We start from the raw sequence: 16900 nt of genomic DNA, 5'->3' as shown, positions 1-16900 counted from the left end.
TGCAGTTCCCCCGTGCATTTAAAATCCAAAAATTTTCACCTTAATTAAGGTTATTAAATTTAAACATATGATTATCTAATTAGAAGTATTAGTTCAGATATTGCTAGATAGATTATTGAAAATTACTGGTTCTAGAATAGTCAAGCGTGCGCGTAGAATCCCTCGGGAGTTAAAAGATCATTATTTTATATTACCTGTTAAGTATAGCATAAAATACTTTTGATGTGGCTCTGCGTCACTGATAATTAAGTTGGGACATTAGAGGTGTAAATGGAGGGCGATGACGGTAATATAATTTGTCTTTGCTTTCAGAGAATGAAACCACGTTATAACATATATTTGATCTTAGAAAAAGAATGAATGAGGTTTTCATGTAGTTTTATAAGCATCGTTTAGGGATTAAATTATGTTAACAAAGACCCTGATTTTCTTGTTAAAGAAATGTTCAAATTGAAAGGAAAAGGAACCAAATGGAACGTTAAGAGTTCAACATCAGCGTCCAAAGCTTCAAGTTGGATTATTGCGATTTCAGGCCCAGTGTATGAAGGGGTCTAGCAGGCTCTACCACAAATTGCAAACAAACTCTATCAGACCAAATGCACAATAATGCATATATACCTTCAAAAGTTCATTTGGAAAAGGTTGGAATTTCTTCTTACGGGATCATTTTGGGACCTTTTCCAAAGAAGTGGAAAACAAGGTCTATGACTCTTAAATGTTATTAGGGAGACCTGGATATTTCTCGGTCTTGACTAGCAACAGACGATCCTCCTCCTTGCTTTAAAGAGATGGAGATGGCTCTGGCTGCCGTAACTGCAGAATCTCCCCTCTTTATAATCCTCTCAAGTTCCCTCACCTTCTCTGACAGCAATCCAACATTTGTGTCGGTGGATTGAACCAACTTGTTTGCAGTTTCCAGGGCTGTGCATAGCTGGAGTAAACAGAGGGTAGTGTGTTAACAGTTAGAATGATCGAAATCTATAATGGTCCGACTCCTCGGCTCTTTTGAACTTTCAATATCCATATCAGACACATATCCAGATACTGTGGGAAAATGTAAAAGAATTGAAAATACTTAATGTTGGACACGTTTTCATATTCGACACACACACACACACACACGTAGCATAGATAAAATAACCTCTTGAATGGAAATTGTCGAAACAAAACTGAGAATGCAGGATGCTTGAACAAGAGCTAAAATCAAAGAATCGATGCCCAAATTGGAGAAATGTTTCTAGTTAAAGGAATAAGGCTCCCTAACAGATTCCAGTACGAATATATACTCAGGCTAATGCACGACAAAAGTTGCAAAGGGAACAGCTGAAAATAATCAATGGGAAGCTGTTCTATACATGCTTTAAAAGAGATTATCTAATTACCTCTAAAGTTAGAGCTGTCCATGAATGATCTGAACCCTCGAGTGCCTTGTTCAATTTCTCGAAGTTTTCCTGAATGAAACCACTAAGCGTCTGACATAGCAAAGAAACAAGCTCTCCCAAAAACACACACACACACACATATTGTGCTCATTTCAAGCATTTACCAGCACAAATCATGAAGATGTATTGAACCATCCCATATGATAATCAAAGCTACAAAAATACTTAAAAATCAAATCAAAAGGCAATAATGAACATAACTTGGTTGTGTATTTGTTTTCCCATCATGTATAGTAGAGTTTGAAATGAAATGGCCTATGATTTAACACTAGGGTGATTTATATGAGGAAAAAAATGTATAGGGGAACATCAGCAACAACAAAAAATATACAGTTTCAACGAATTAAAGGAAGAAAAACACCCTAATTAATTTTAGCCATTTTACTCTGGAAATCAAATGCTAAAATTTTCAACAACTCAACTTGGTTCAAGCAATAAAATTTTGTTAAAACAAAATTAAAAAAAAAATTAGAAAAAGAGAGAGATAGAAGGAATTAAAAGATTCTCCAATTTGGGTTTTCCTATGATATTGTAAATGAGGAACAAGAAAGGAACCTGGAAGAGTTTGATGAGGTCCAAGGATTGAGACGAGGCATCAACGGAATCAAGAAGTGATTGTGGTGGAAGAGTGGCATCACGGCGGGGATGGTGTTCCAGCGCTTCACCGGATTCTTCCCCAACGTCGCTAAGCAGATCCCCTATGGTAAGCAAAGGCCCTCCAATTCCTCTCATCCCTTTTATTTCTTTCCTCTTGGTTCTTTACTCTGACTCGGTGCTCCTGCTCTTAGCTCGCTTGCATTAGTCTGGTTTAAGGTTTCGCCATATTTAATGGGCTTCTAGAAATGGGCTTTAGGCCTACTAGAGGCCCCTTCAAAAGTTTCATCTCAGAAGGACCTAAATTGTAAGAAGGGAGCAAAGCAGCGTCCTATGAATTATAATCAACATGTTGGTTAGATGGTTTCTCTTCTCTCCCTTTTTCTTTTGAAATTTGTGTCTAAAGGTTTATGTTTAAAACTGCAAATTTGGTGAAGACACCTTATTTACTAAATTATCCATCGGCTTTTGCGGTAAGTCTTACCAATTCATTGACCATTTTGATTCAAATATCCGATTTTTTAGCTTTAACTCTTGTGCAGAAGGGGAAAGCTCAAAGCATTGTTTCGTGTGCATGCTCACAATCGACTTGAGGTTTGTGGTTGCTTAACTTTTATTTGTTTTATGACGATACTCGGATGATAAATCTTGTATGTTGCCATGGGAGACCGTGATATACCGCTAGGTATATTGCAAAATTGATGAGTTACCTACAGATGTTCTAGTCAGTGGAATTTCTTCACAGAACAGAGCTGTAAGTATGAAATTCTCTGAGTTTATTAATGTTCTTTATGTTATTGTAAATGCTAATGTTTCTTTGTATGTAGGCTAGCCTACTTGTTTATATGGGGTGGATCGTCTAATAACTGCCACTATATTTATCTTGTCTTATTGGTTGAGGGAGATATTGTGGTAATTAAGGCTGATCCCTTAAGATTGTGGACCAAGATGAAAGGGTCAAACAATTCTACTCTGGTGGAAGATTGTAACTTAGTCCAAGAAGTCAATGGGGTAGTTAATAATGTAACCCCTCGGACCGATATGGGTGACCGAGGTGTGACATTAGGGTTATCGGAGCGACCCACCGTAAAAATCCCAGAAAATCAATTTTTGTTAAAACATGTACAATCATAAAACAATTTATAAACACAAAAGTAAAATGTAACAATATTCAGAAATAAAACAGATTCCAGACTCGGATATAAAAACGAAATACAATCTACATGCCCCTAATCACATGCAACGTACTCAGCAAGCAACGCCGGTGGAACTCTCATACTTATGTTGATAGCTACATTGGTTCAATCCTTTTAACCTGAAAAGGTGAGTAACAGAGTGAGCTTTGGAAAGCTCAGTAATACAGTACTACCAAATGATGCTGAAATGCATGTAGATAACATATAAGCATATATTTCCTTATTGATTCAGACATTTACATACTTTTATGTTGAGCTGAGGTCCCACTGATATCTCAGATAGTAAAAGATAATAAGCTTTTAGTTCAAAGGAAATGTTGCGGATGACTGACTTCAGGAGATCAAAATAAGGTGTCTAGTGTGTTCCCACAAAACCAGTGAAAAGGTATAGATCTTTTTAAAACAATAGCAGTTTAAAACGTATTTTTCAAAAACCATAGTAATCCCTCCAACCGAACGCCATATGCAGTTCCCCATAACTGCATAACCTAAGGGAGCATCTTGGGGCCTAATACCCTACCCAAGGAAGATTCTCGGGGCCGCAGAGCCTACTCAAGGGTCGCCTTAGGTCCATAAGGAATTACCAATCAATATTGAACCTATTCAAGGATTTACCAACAACGATTAAACCTGCCAGAGATAGGAATTACCAATCAGTACTTAACTTATAAAAGGAATTACCAGCAGCAACTAAATCTGTCAGAGTCTTCAGTCATACCAGAGTCCCAGAGTACGCCATATAAAAATAATTTCAATCAGTAAATCAGAGCAATGATCAGAGATCAGAACAGAAATAAGAGAAAATATATGTGTGGTCAGGGAACACACTAGAGATTCCAAATATTATTCGATGGTATATGATAATCTTATCGGGCAGGGAAAACACGGATCTTCAGTATACTAATAGAATGCCGGAAGTAAGACTCACTATCGAAAGAGTTCATTAGCTGATAGGATCATCAGTTATTCAAAACGTGATTTATCAGGATCATATGATATTCATATATTTTCGGAGGCACTATGAAATCAGAAAGGTATTCAGAATCATTTGCATCTAAGTTACTTGTGTTTTCAGATATTATAGGAGTTATTCCATTATTCAGGAAATTAGAGGCATTTTGGGCATTAGTTTCTTAGAGAATTCTTGGTAATTTGAGCTGATAAGGGAGAAACGAAGATTAGGGCATTTATGATTTGTGTTGATCTATAAGAATATCGAGTTAACTTGAACTGTACAAATCCCATCAATGATATCTGTCAACCAGTCAAATATTTGCACTTCTAGAGTATTCACTTTTTAATACATACAACTTGTGTCCATTGATCATCTTCAGAATCACCGCTGAGTGGGTCTTATGGAGACGAACATATATTCCAATGGTCTTTATTTCATTTCTACATTTCAACGATATCAGGAAATATCGATGTGCTTGATTTGTGGTTCATAACCCTTAGGGACGATACATCATTTAAGTTTATCAGCATTTCCAGACTTATCCAAGTCACTCACTTAATCCTAAGTCATTGAAATTACTTAGGTCATTTAGTAGTCATGTCTACCCCGATCACTTCAGAGTTTCTAGAGTAGTTTTATCGTTTCCGAAATTCAAATACATATTGTACTTCTATTTCGATTAACTTGGTTATATAATATAGTCATATAGGTATTCGATGTTGATTTGTTCATTTCAGAGCTGAGAGTATTAGTTATTCTAGGGCTGGGACGTGCTTCGAATCATATTACACTTCAGGGGCATTCCAAATAAATCATGAGTTTAATCGGTGATTCCAAGATTCCAATGGATCATGATATAAGTTCTTAAGTCATCTCCATTATCGTAATCTATATTCCTTTTTACACTTTAAGGGCATTATCGTCATTTCATTCAATTATGTCAGTGGCATTACTTCGGATAACTTAGGCTTGAAAGTATTATAGTTCCTTTAGAGTTCATAGTACTTTGTTCATTTGATCACTGGAGGTTATTTTCACCATTAGGAGATATCTGGGTCATTTTTCAGTACAAGGGTATTTTCGTAATTGTACACTATAGTGTTATTATTGGTAATTTCTTATCCAAATATTTCCATCATTTAATCTTTATTGAGATTAATCAAAATTTATGCGTTTTGAGATTAATTGATTTACTGATTTATTCATTGAACTGAGATTTGTTTCCGATCAGTCTTACCAATTTCTTTTTCGAGCCGTTAAAGTCTTATACGGTGTTCTGTCCTTAATCCAATTTCCGTATGAGTCCAAAGATAGTTAACTACTCTAATGGACCAATTATTTCCATTCATGCATTTACCATTTGATCGTCCTTGAATTTTAATTCAATGTCCAATAATTCCTTGGATATATAACAAACGAATTTATGTCAGAAAATGAACTTAAATGAGAAACCAAATTGAATTTGAAGATAAAACATTGAAAAATGGCATACCGAGTGCAAATTTGGTAAAACGAACTTCAGATTCGGACTCAAAACGTCGAAAAACATAAAATAAGGCTTTTCAGAAAATTAGACTTTTTCGGTCAAAGTCAACGGTCAGACCGCTCAAAGTCAACGGTCAGACAAGTCACCGGTTAATGAGTTGACTCAGTTAAAGTCAATCAGTTGACTCAGTGACTGGACCGGACCAGATGGGTTGGGTCGACCCGGTTTTGGAAATTTCCCTAAACCAAACAAGCCCCACATGCACCACGTAGGCAGTTTTTGGTGGTCGATTACTCCAAACGAAAACACGACACAATAATAAATCCAAAAACATTCCAAACACTAGCCAAAACACGAAGAAAATGAATTAAATATTATAACTCAACGCTTACCACGGCGGACGACGAACGGGCAACGGTGGGGCGACGAACCTGGTCGGGTTTGGTCGCACGGAGCTGGGGAACTCGATGAGAAAGGCTGTGAAGAGCGACGGTCATCGGATCGATCGGAAAACGCATAAAACTGAAATGCGGGTGGTGTTCGCAGCGGTGATTTCAAGCGCCGATTCGCGCCGATCGATGTCGAATCACGCTTCGGTGATGCCTGTTCCTCTTTATTTTTATAAATTTAATCGTCTGCTAAAAGATTATTCTTTCTGGTATATATTTCAGGTTCCCTTCCTGCCTGTGGCTCTTGCTGCGGTGGCTAACTGCAGCACAGCATATTTCTTGTGCATACACGGTTATTATCTGATGTCCTCTTATTAAGAGTAAGGATATTAATGTTAATAGATTGCCTGTGGAACAGACAATTTTAGACCTCTACATAGCAGAGATGCTTGTATGTACTCTCAAACTTCTTTACCTTAATGATGTTTCAGCAATATGTGTTTCATTAGTGTTTTAAAGCGATTGGCTTGGGGATGTGAAGAATGTATTTCAGGTTTAAACCGTTGGGAATTTGTGCAATGCCCTTCATGACTGCAGACCTGAAATACATTTCGACTCCCAAACCATTTGAACTAATCTTGAAACCGGTAGTAAGATCTTTGGGTTTACTCCCTTTTTTGGAGCTTTCGGATGTTCCAAATGATATGACCTTCGCAACTTGCCTCTTGCAATAATTCATGTTTTATCTTACTTCCATGCTAATTTGGCTTTTTCATTAATTCTCTCAGACACTGCTAACTTCCCATGACGGGCCTGTAACTAATGATTTTGATGCTTCATTAATATCACAAACAAGGGATGAGCATTGGAACGATTACTCAAAAACTTCGAGTTAGTCGAGTTCGTAAGGTTTAATTGATTTTAATTTATTATTTTCTCAAACTATAAAAAAATATACATGTATCTTTACATATTCTTTTTATATTATAATATTATTTAATAAACTAAATATAATTTAAAATTACAAATTATATTTATAATATTGCGTTTTTGAAAAAATAGAGAAAGATTTGATAGAATAGAAAAGAACAAAAGTTTAATGGAAAGACAAAAATTATTTCTAACATAATCATTTATCATCTCAAATCACATTTTAATATCAATATTAAACTTTTAAATCTCAAATCAAACTTTAAAAAATATTCAAAAAACCTTTTAGAAATACACTCACATATTTTTCCCCACAAAATTTAAAAAAAAATTATACTATACTAGCCCATAACAGATTGTGAAGAATCAACTTACAATTGAACTTGGAATATTTTGAAAGGACCATCATATTGGTGAATTAAACTTAAAATAAAATCTCAACACACATGATCTTCAAAGGAGAAGTTGAACTTAAAATTTGTTTTTTTTTTCTTTCAATTTTTTATTAAACGAATGCCTGATTAACATATATTAATGTTTTGGCTTTAAACATTAATTTAATATAAAAGAAATATTTTTTAATTTGATAAATAAAAATATTAAATGTGATTAAAAAAGATTATTGTTTCATATACTAAAACAAAATACTTCACAATCTTGGAATGCATGCCTCAAACAGTCCACTTCCAAGTTTGGACCCACCAAGAAATATTAAAGGCGAAAAGATTGGGTAACCTTTGAGATTAAGACCATATAATTAAATATCAACCTCTCAAATGTTATAAACTAAGATAAGGACTTTAAGGCCCTCAAGCAACTAACAACCAACCGCAAATCTCACCATTGTTTTCTTTTTCTTCATGTACCTTTCAGTGGTACAATTATCCATGACAACGAGAGAGAGAGAGAGAGAGAGAGAATGTCCAGGATATTATCAATGTTTCAATATATAAATGTTGAGGATCTTTAAAAAAGCATATATTTATTATAATATTGAAATGGTTATTTTAAAATGATTCGGTAAATTTAATTAATACTTTTTGTGTGAACATTAATATTGTTTATTAATTTTTAAAATTTAATTATCAAAATAATTATTTAAACGTATTTTAATGACCTCTAATGTAATTTGTATTTAATTATAACACTAAAAGTAATAAGGAAAAGACAACTTCCCCCGAAACATGTAAATGTAGAGAGTCAGAATTAAGGATGAAAAGAAAAATAATGGATAATAAAAATAAGAGAATACATTATGCAACGTTACCAGATGACTCGGAATCGGGAAAAAAAAGTGGGAACAGATCGGAAAAAATAAATAGCTTTTGAATTTCTTGTTCTTTTGCTCATAAACCCCTTTGCAACACACTGTGAAAGAAATGCTAACAAAGTATATAGGAATCTCCGATTTCGTTTTGTCAATCATTTGTTAGGGCAATCCCTTGCAAAATGGCCTTCATCTCCACAGCTAAAACATCGTCCCCCACCCCCTCGTACTCCTCCTTGCCCATCATCACTGCCTCCTCTACTTCCACCATCATCTCCACGCCCACCGCTGTATCTCGATCTTCCACCACCTTGATAACATTCCCTCGCTAAATGCCCTGTCTTCCCACAATTATAACACGCGCCACTACCTCCGCCGCCATAACCTCCTCTCCTGTAACCACCATCCCTTCCTCTGCCGCCAAAATACTCTCCTCTTCCACCGCGGGGAGGGCGGTGAGATCGGGCCATAGGAGTTACATCAACTGCCTTTGCTCGACCATCTTCACCGATATCAACGGAGAACTCAACGGGTTGGTTATCAGATAAGGTACGAAAACCTTCGGAAAGAATAGAGGTCTGGTGGACGAAAAGGTCGTCGCCTCCGCTGGCCGGAGCAGTGAAACCGAAACACTTCTTGGCACTGAACCATTTGACTGTGCCAGTGGATCACTCGGTTGTGGTTGTCTCAGCCATCGCCTTCGAGAAGATTCTAGAAAATGAATGAAGTAAAGAGTTTCTCCTCCGGGGCCTTCTCTCTCTCTTCTTTGTTGTGGTTTTTTGAGTGCGCCAATAATATCGAGGGGCGGGCTTTTTTCATGTGTGTTGTTGGATAAAGATCGGAGGGTAGAAAGATGTGTAGGATTGGATCTGACGGTTTCAATGTTTTGGTGGTTTATCCGTTTGGAGTCTTTGAGACTGGCTTCGCTCAAGTATGAATGGTATGGATTAGCTTTTATCCTCTTTCATTTTGTGTATGAATGAAAAATAAAAGTTAAAATATACTCCAGGTCTCTCTAGTCTCTCTATATTTTGCATTTAGTTCTCTTACTTATATTTCTTATGATTAAGTTCTATTTTGTAGATTTAAAAAATCAAAGTCTATAGCTAACATTATTAAAAAAAATTGTTAAACTTATTAATGTGAAATTTTGGCTTCTAAAAAAAACTTATATAAGGAACCTAAATTTAACAATAGAGTTTTAATGACATTAAAAATTGATCTTGAATTTTGAATTCAAAAAATAAGACTAAATTATTGAAAATAAAAATAGACAGACTATATTTCAAATATGCAAATAATATATAGATTTAGAGCATAATTTAACCATAATATATTATATATATATTATTTTATGGGGTTTAAAGACTCATTATCCTAAAAAATAAACTTTTTGTAATTGGTTGTTATTTTTTTATATGTTCTAAAATATCAAAAAAAAAAATTAATATTGTTAAAAAAATTAATCAGTAAGAGTGCATTATGTGATAAATTTAACCGACTGATTTCAATAAAAATAATAAATGACATGTTAAATCTTGTAGATTTTATTTTTATTCAATTTAATTTCTAAAAGAATTATTTAAATTAAAATAAACCCTATTTATTTTTATAATTTATTTCAATAATTTTCTCATATTATTTTTTAGTTTTATTTAGTTATTTTTCTATAATTATTTATTTGGATTAGGGAATACATCCTCAAAGGTGAGGATTTTTGGCAACCAGGTGTTAAAACTAATGTTAGCTGGACTTTTAAAAACAAATTTAAACTGAGGACAGTTGCTTTTCCTTTGTTTGCAACTGCTGCTGGAGTGAATTTGCAGAAGATTAGTTGTATCTGGGAGGAGCTACGGGCCAAAGGGACTAGAGTGGCTTGGCATAAACTTATATGGTTCTGATCGTATCCCTAAGTATCTTAGAAATGTGTGGCATGCATAGAAGGGGAGGAGAGGAAGAGTTGGCTTGGGTTGTTCGTCATCTCAAAGGGAAACCTCTCCTTTCAAGCTGGCTTGGAATGCGCTCATATACTATATATAGGAAGAAAAAAATTATAGACAATTTAGAGGTCAGACGTGCTGAAGATGTTTTGTTTGTCATCGAAGAAGTGATCCAAATTAGGTTGATGGGTCAGAGCATAAAAGGATTGCTGGGTTGAATTTTCGCATTTGCAATGATTGGGCTATTTCATGTTAAGGCTTTTCTAATTTTAGTTCTTTTTTATTTGTAGCAATGTCCTATTTTTTGGGGGGGAATACAATGAAATTTATCAACAAAAAAATATAACACATATCATCATGTATCGATAGTTTATAATGATTTAAATTTTTTTAACCCTTTTAATCATTATACAGTTAAAGATAAAATGATAATTTCATATAACACGTTAAAATGAAGTTGAACAAATAATTCTCACAACTGCTCTGTAGCTAACTAAAATAATTTTAAATTGAATCTATACGAAGGGGAATTTAAATCAAAATAAAATTAAGCTGAAAATCTAGTGAAAAATTCTTATCCAACAGAAGAAAATAAGCTAATGAGGCATAAACATGTGACAGAATCTGCAGGTTCAAGATGGCGCTACAAAATTTTCGAACGACTCACTTAATAATCTTTAACAGATGGATCTGCTTTCACCTCTTCTGTTCATACTGCTCATACTTTCATCAGGTAATCTAATACTATAATGTAATAATATTTCCCTACATTGATTTCATTTAGTTGAACGACTGCAAGGAAACTATCTGGCCTGGAATTACCCCTGGTGAAAGCTTTAACGGTGGAGGTGTTGAATTGAAACCACACCAATCTGTTGTCTTCAATACCCCAGTCGGATGGAGTGGTCGCATATGGGGTTGAATCAGTTGCAAGTTCGACAGCAATGGAAAGGCTCCATGCCAGACAGGGGACTGTGGTGAAACCCTTTAGTGCGGAGCTGCCGGCAAAACCCCAGCACCGCTCACTGAATTTACGCTTGCTACTCTTATTTTTACGATGTCAGCCTCGCCGATGGATATAATGTGCTGATATCTGTTACACCGTTTAACGGTAAGGGAAATTGTTCCACCGCTGGATGTAACTCCAACCTGAGGTGAAATTGCCCTTCCAAGCTTGCTGTCAAGGCCAACGGGAAGGTTATCTCTTGCCGAAACGCCTGCATGTGTAAGACACGACTGAATATTGTTGCAGAGGGACGTATGGAAACCCTTCGAGTTGTCAACCTACATATTATTCCAAGACGTTTAAGTCTGCATGCCCCACTTCTTATAGTTACGCATATGATGATCCTACCAGTATTTTCACCTGTTCTGGAGCAGATTATGTCATCACCTTCAGCTCAACCAGGTTTGTATTTTCTTTCCCGATTTACTATCAAAACTTTTTAAAACTAACGAGTAGTGAACTAATCTCCTTTGGATTGATGATTATGAATTTCAGGAATCAAGCAGTATGCAGTTACCATGATCACTTGCTACGCCTGATGAACTTGCTACGCCTGAGGTAAATATTTGTCCTACCATTCTTGCAATTTTTCAAGTTTGGAGTTTGTTTGAAGGAAGGGAGAGGACCTCCAAAATGACCGATCTCAGTAAAATTGCTCGACTGATATTATTTGATATTTTATCCTTTGAAGATGACTATAAACCCTCTGTTTCTCTTTGATAGGGATATTCTTCAAGCTTGTCCAGTGAGGTGTATGTGACAACCCAGGGTGGAAATTTTCCACATTTTTTGATGGGCCACCGAAGATTCCTTTTCAGTGGACATGCAAAGACTATTAAAACTGATAAACGCAAACTTATGGTTCTTCTGCACTTACGGGGTAAAAACATATTGTTAATGTAGCCATGTTGTGTTATGGGCAAGAATAATAAAGTTCATGCATCCTCGAAAGAGTATATTAGACTTGGACTCTGTTTGGATAGTGTTCGGTTGAAAATATCGTAGGAAATGGAATAGTTTTAGGCCTCTTTACTTCTAAGCAGCTGTGGAACATGTACTTTGGTTACTTGTATGTATAAAACATATCTGTTCTCACTTTGCAGTTGGAAAGCTTTCAAGGATGAAATGAATGTAATGCTCGCGGAAAGTGATCGCAAAGGGATGATGGTCCCCGACTTAAAAAGTTCAACAGAAAAACTTTCCTATACAGAATCCCTTCGCCGGAATGTGCATGCCTCCAGAGCCCAAATAATTCAACGATCAGACTAACTGATAGTGCAAATGTACTTGATTCCCACCATGAGTATACAAGATAACGTGCAAAATTAATACGTCAATGGCGTCCATTACAGTGCAATCATCAATCATATGCATGGAAGTCTAATGTTTCTGCACCGTTGTTGCAAAACTTGACCCACCAAGGCAGATAGGGATTGCAGCTTAGCAGGCGAACTTTCTGGTTCACCGACCTTGAGTTCGTAGTCCAACTTCGGTGGTTCGGATTTACCTAAAGATACAGATTTTGTTTCTGCTTGCAGTGCGGATGTAAGACGTAGGTGGATTTGCAAACGCTGATCAAATGAGGTAGCGGGTTGACATGCTTTCGTTTCTCTGTTTCCCGTTGTTAATTTGACTTATAGAAGGAGCAGGACAGCTTTCTCGTTTCTTTTTATCATAATTGATTTTATTTTAGATGATAAAATATAAAAAATCTAAAATGGGAAATTACACCGTTAAGTCATCCAATTATATGTTATAATCGTAATCTAAAAAAAATCCATCCCTAAAAGCGAAAACCTGTAGATTTCCATTTTAGTAATAAAATGAAAAGCTTGAGTTTGCTGAATAAAAGATTAGATGGTCCCATCCATCCCAGTAGTGAAAATGATGGTCCAACCATTGACCCTGACCCAGCAGACATGAGCCGAGAACAACACCAACATGTGGCTGGGTTCCACCAACTGTCGGTGTCAGGCCAAGAGCCCCACCTTCCCTTCCAAATCACACTGTTTGATAATTAACCCACTGCCAAAGTTCTCAATTTTCTTTGTTTTGCCTTGTTGCTCGCTGCCTTCACTGTCGTAAACACACATATACCCTTCTTTCCTTTTACCCCAATGTCACGTTGCTTTCTTTTCCTCTCAATGTTTTTATTTTATTTTTCATGTAAAATATAATAATATTAAACACGGTATGATTATATAACATGAACATAATATGATATAAATATAATAATATTTCAAAATCACATTATATAAATTATTTATTTAACAAATTTTATATAAAATATCTTAAACATGATTATAACACCATAAATATATTAGAACATATAGATACATGAATCCTTGTATGTAGAGTGCATGATGAAGTAGTGCTTGAGCTTCTCTTTCAAGCATCCGTGACGTGGTATTGTTTCCTTTTTACTCTTCTTCACTGTAGAACTGATGAAAAGCTCTGAAAGTCTGAACAAAAGCTATACAAAGCATGCATATATGCCATGAGAGCGAATTCTTTATGCCTCTTTGTTTGGCGCCAAATCCGTAGTTAATTTTGACCATTCATGCACGCAATAATATTTTTGGAGAGCGATAACAAACACATCTTTTAATTAATTTTTTTTTTGCATTATGTCATTTCTAATATATGTTGGTAGTGACTAATTCATAACTTTTCGAGGATAGACATGTACTTATATGAAATCTGAATTTTTTTATTAATTATTATTTTGTAAATGGTGTCCGTCCTAACATTTTATGTGTTCTATCATTAAAACTTTTTGTATTATTAATATACGAGTCTATTCTCAAAAATTTTTTAGATCTAATCTACATCTAACACAAAAAGTAGCACTGTACGGACAGGAAGATGAGAATGAGGGTTGATTCCTGCTCTCAGGGTGATCTTGAATCAAGGATTTAACAGAAGTTGTCGAGACAAACTGCAAATCAGAAGCATCTTCAGTAATGTCTTCTTATATGCAGTAATAAAAACCCAAAATTTGTCGGGGTTTTTATTTTATGTTTTGTAATATTCACAGTAGTTTGAGAAACATGACCAAGAGACCAGACACGTCAGGCTCTGTCCAGTGTTCCAGATCCATGAAGAAGAGTTTTATTCCATATTCCAATTTCCAATTGTACTTAGTTTGGCGTTAGCAAATGGAATGGGAATCGGGACATTGATGTAATAAAAACAATGCCACTGGCTGACATTATTCTTTATTCACTAAAATTCTTTTAGCTTCTTCGATGACTGGAAAAACTGTCTGATTACAATTTGTTTTCTTCATTTGGATTCGAAATCAGATATTTCAAACAATTTCAAGTTCAGTCAAAATTAATTCATCCAATGCGTTATGGTATTTTTTTTATGTGCAAATTAAAAAAAAAACTCCGGTTGTTAGTATTAATTGTTTAGTCAAACATTACATTTAAACATGCAAATTCTAAAACCCTCTATAGATAACAACAAAACAAGGCAAAATAGCCCTAGGATTAAACACAAACAGCTCATCCAAATCGGAGTAGACCCCAACATCCCCGGCAACTGAGTCGTAATCCTCCATGTTACCGTCCATGTTCTTCTTCACTCTCCCGCGATCACTCTACAAACGAGCATTGCCCTCTTCTCACAATCCCCATCTTCAACCCCAGTTGCCTTATCATGAGCTTTGCCACTGGTTGCTGTTGTTAAGATTCCTTTTCCATTGGTTTCTTGAGCCACCTTGAACCCATTCTTTATAATGCTACAGACATTGCACTTTGGAATCGCGTTGCACAAGTTGGTGGAACCGCTGACGCCGAGTGAACATGCAAAAGTGGTGCAGTGAAACCTTAGGAGCTCGTTACCGTCGGCAATGCAACGTGGGTGCTTCTTGGGGAGCTCGGTGGCTTTGGATTTGATGGAATCACGGTATTCTTCGAACCTGGAGATGGTTTTGGGGGTGTTATGGACTTTAAGGATGCGATCGATTTGGCAGATGGGTGTTTGTTTCTTCAACCAGCTTGACTGGAATATGATTTCCACTATGTTCTTGCTTGTGTCCTCATGACCCAGTTCAGACACTGTTTGATCATACACAAAAGATGAACTTTAATTGGTTTTTTAGTGCTAAATCAGGGTTTTCAGGGGAGCGAATTAACAAATTTTACCTGCATGCCTAACAGCTTGATGAAGCTCCAAGTTCTCAGCTTTCATGAAAATCTCACCACATTCAGGGCAAGAATAAATGGTGCCCTTAAAGGAGGGGTCTTTGGATATTCCGAGGAGAGGATCAACCACCATTTTGCACTCATAACAGCCGGAGAATCTCCTAAATGGCATTCCTCCAAAAGAACCACCGACCGAGGAGGCTGGTGCGACTGAGGATACAGAAAGCAGTGAAGAATTAGAGGAAGAAACCGGCACTCCGTTGAGTTCACGCAGAGGAGCTTTCATGGATATGGTAGAAGCATCAGTTGAAGCGAATGATGCCCTTTTCTTGTGAACTTCAGGGGAAGCAACTTCAGGCCTTGAATGACCTTTGTGTTGCTACAAATGGAACCTGAACACCTCATCTTCTTGCATTTCTTGCCTGTTTCTTGCTCCAGTTGTTGCTTTTGCTTCTTCTTCTTCTGATGTAGTGGCTCTTGCTCTACTAGCTCTTGTTGTTGTTGTCGTCGCTGTTTACCAAAGAAAAGGCCCTTGAGAACTGCCCAAGCTGGTGGTTTGTCAATCTTGTGAGGCCAATTGTTTTGGTTTTGGTAAGCTTCCATGGTGGATTTTCTTTGGTGAGTTGATCCAGACATTTCTAAGGAGATATAATACTAATGATAGGCTCTCTCTCTCTTTCTTTTTCTAAGGTATCAGAATCTTAGATAGACTGCCATTGCAGACATGCTTCTTATATCATAGGCACCTTCCGTCTACTGAATAGTGAGCGACTTTAGTTGCTTTGGGGTTATTTTGCAATTGGGATTTACAAATAATATTGGCCGTTGATATTGTAGATACTTGGATCATCTGAACAAGAAACGAACAAGAGCGGGTCCCAACAATTTAATTCCTCAAAGTGATACAACCTTAATCCAAAGGTTGTTAGTAAATTGTTTAAATATGCAATTATCGGAAATGTTAAGTGGCTAATAAGCAATAAATGCTTTGTTTAATTGTGTATGCGTGGCAAAAATGTTGCACAATTAACAAAGGTTTATTTGAGTAATAATTGTTTATATCATTTTTATTTTAAATCTTATATTAATTATATTTTAAAATATATGAAAATGTCATTAATTATATACTAATAGTTAAATCTATTTTAGTGATATAATTGTTCTCGTATTTTCCAATTGACTTAGGTTTGCGACTTCTCTTTGTCATTTTTATTTTCATTTTTCTTGATATTAACTATAAATCTACAATATGAGATATATAAATCTATCATGTCAATACATCCTCCAAAATACAACTTGATTCCCTTCAGCCCTATCCTTCTTTAACTATTTTTCTTCAATTATAGGATGATAATTTATTGAATTAAGTAAATTATTTTTTTATAAAAAACTTTAAACTAAATAGAAATATTGAAAACTAAATGTATAATTATACTAATTTTATTAATTATCATATTAATTCTTCTATTAAATGTTAAAGAAGATGACTTGATTAATATCATGTAAATATTTAATTAATAAAATTAAAATATCAATAATTAAAC

The 16900-nt window shown here is 35.5% G+C and overlaps 1 protein-coding gene and 3 pseudogenes across 1 annotated transcript; 1 reads left to right on the top strand and 3 right to left on the bottom strand.

Annotated features, from left to right (window-relative positions):
• Window positions 1–589: 589 nt before the first annotated feature.
• LOC120180353 lies at window positions 590–2206 on the bottom strand. The gene is made up of 3 exons (XM_039185694.1): window positions 1998–2206; window positions 1383–1451; window positions 590–931 (listed from the first exon to the last, which is right to left on the bottom strand). The coding sequence occupies exons 1-3, from the start codon at window positions 2172–2174 to the stop codon at window positions 722–724; spliced, it is 456 nt and encodes a 151-aa protein (XP_039041625.1). The 5' UTR covers window positions 2175–2206; the 3' UTR covers window positions 590–721.
• A 6079-nt stretch (window positions 2207–8285) lies between these two features.
• On the bottom strand, window positions 8286–9166 carry LOC120180385 (annotated as a pseudogene).
• Window positions 9167–10848: 1682 nt separating this feature from the next.
• On the top strand, window positions 10849–12474 carry LOC120180366 (annotated as a pseudogene).
• Window positions 12475–14588: 2114 nt separating this feature from the next.
• LOC120180358 lies at window positions 14589–16014 on the bottom strand (annotated as a pseudogene).
• Between the last annotated feature and the right edge of the window lie 886 nt (window positions 16015–16900).

Source organism: Hibiscus syriacus, unplaced genomic scaffold (genome assembly GCF_006381635.1).
Source record: "Hibiscus syriacus cultivar Baekdansim isolate YM2019G1 unplaced genomic scaffold, ASM638163v2 tig00112495_pilon, whole genome shotgun sequence".
NCBI classification, from domain to species: Eukaryota; Viridiplantae; Streptophyta; class Magnoliopsida; order Malvales; family Malvaceae; genus Hibiscus; species Hibiscus syriacus.
Note: the sequence above shows the minus strand (reverse complement) of the source record. Positions and strands in the feature narration are given on the sequence as shown.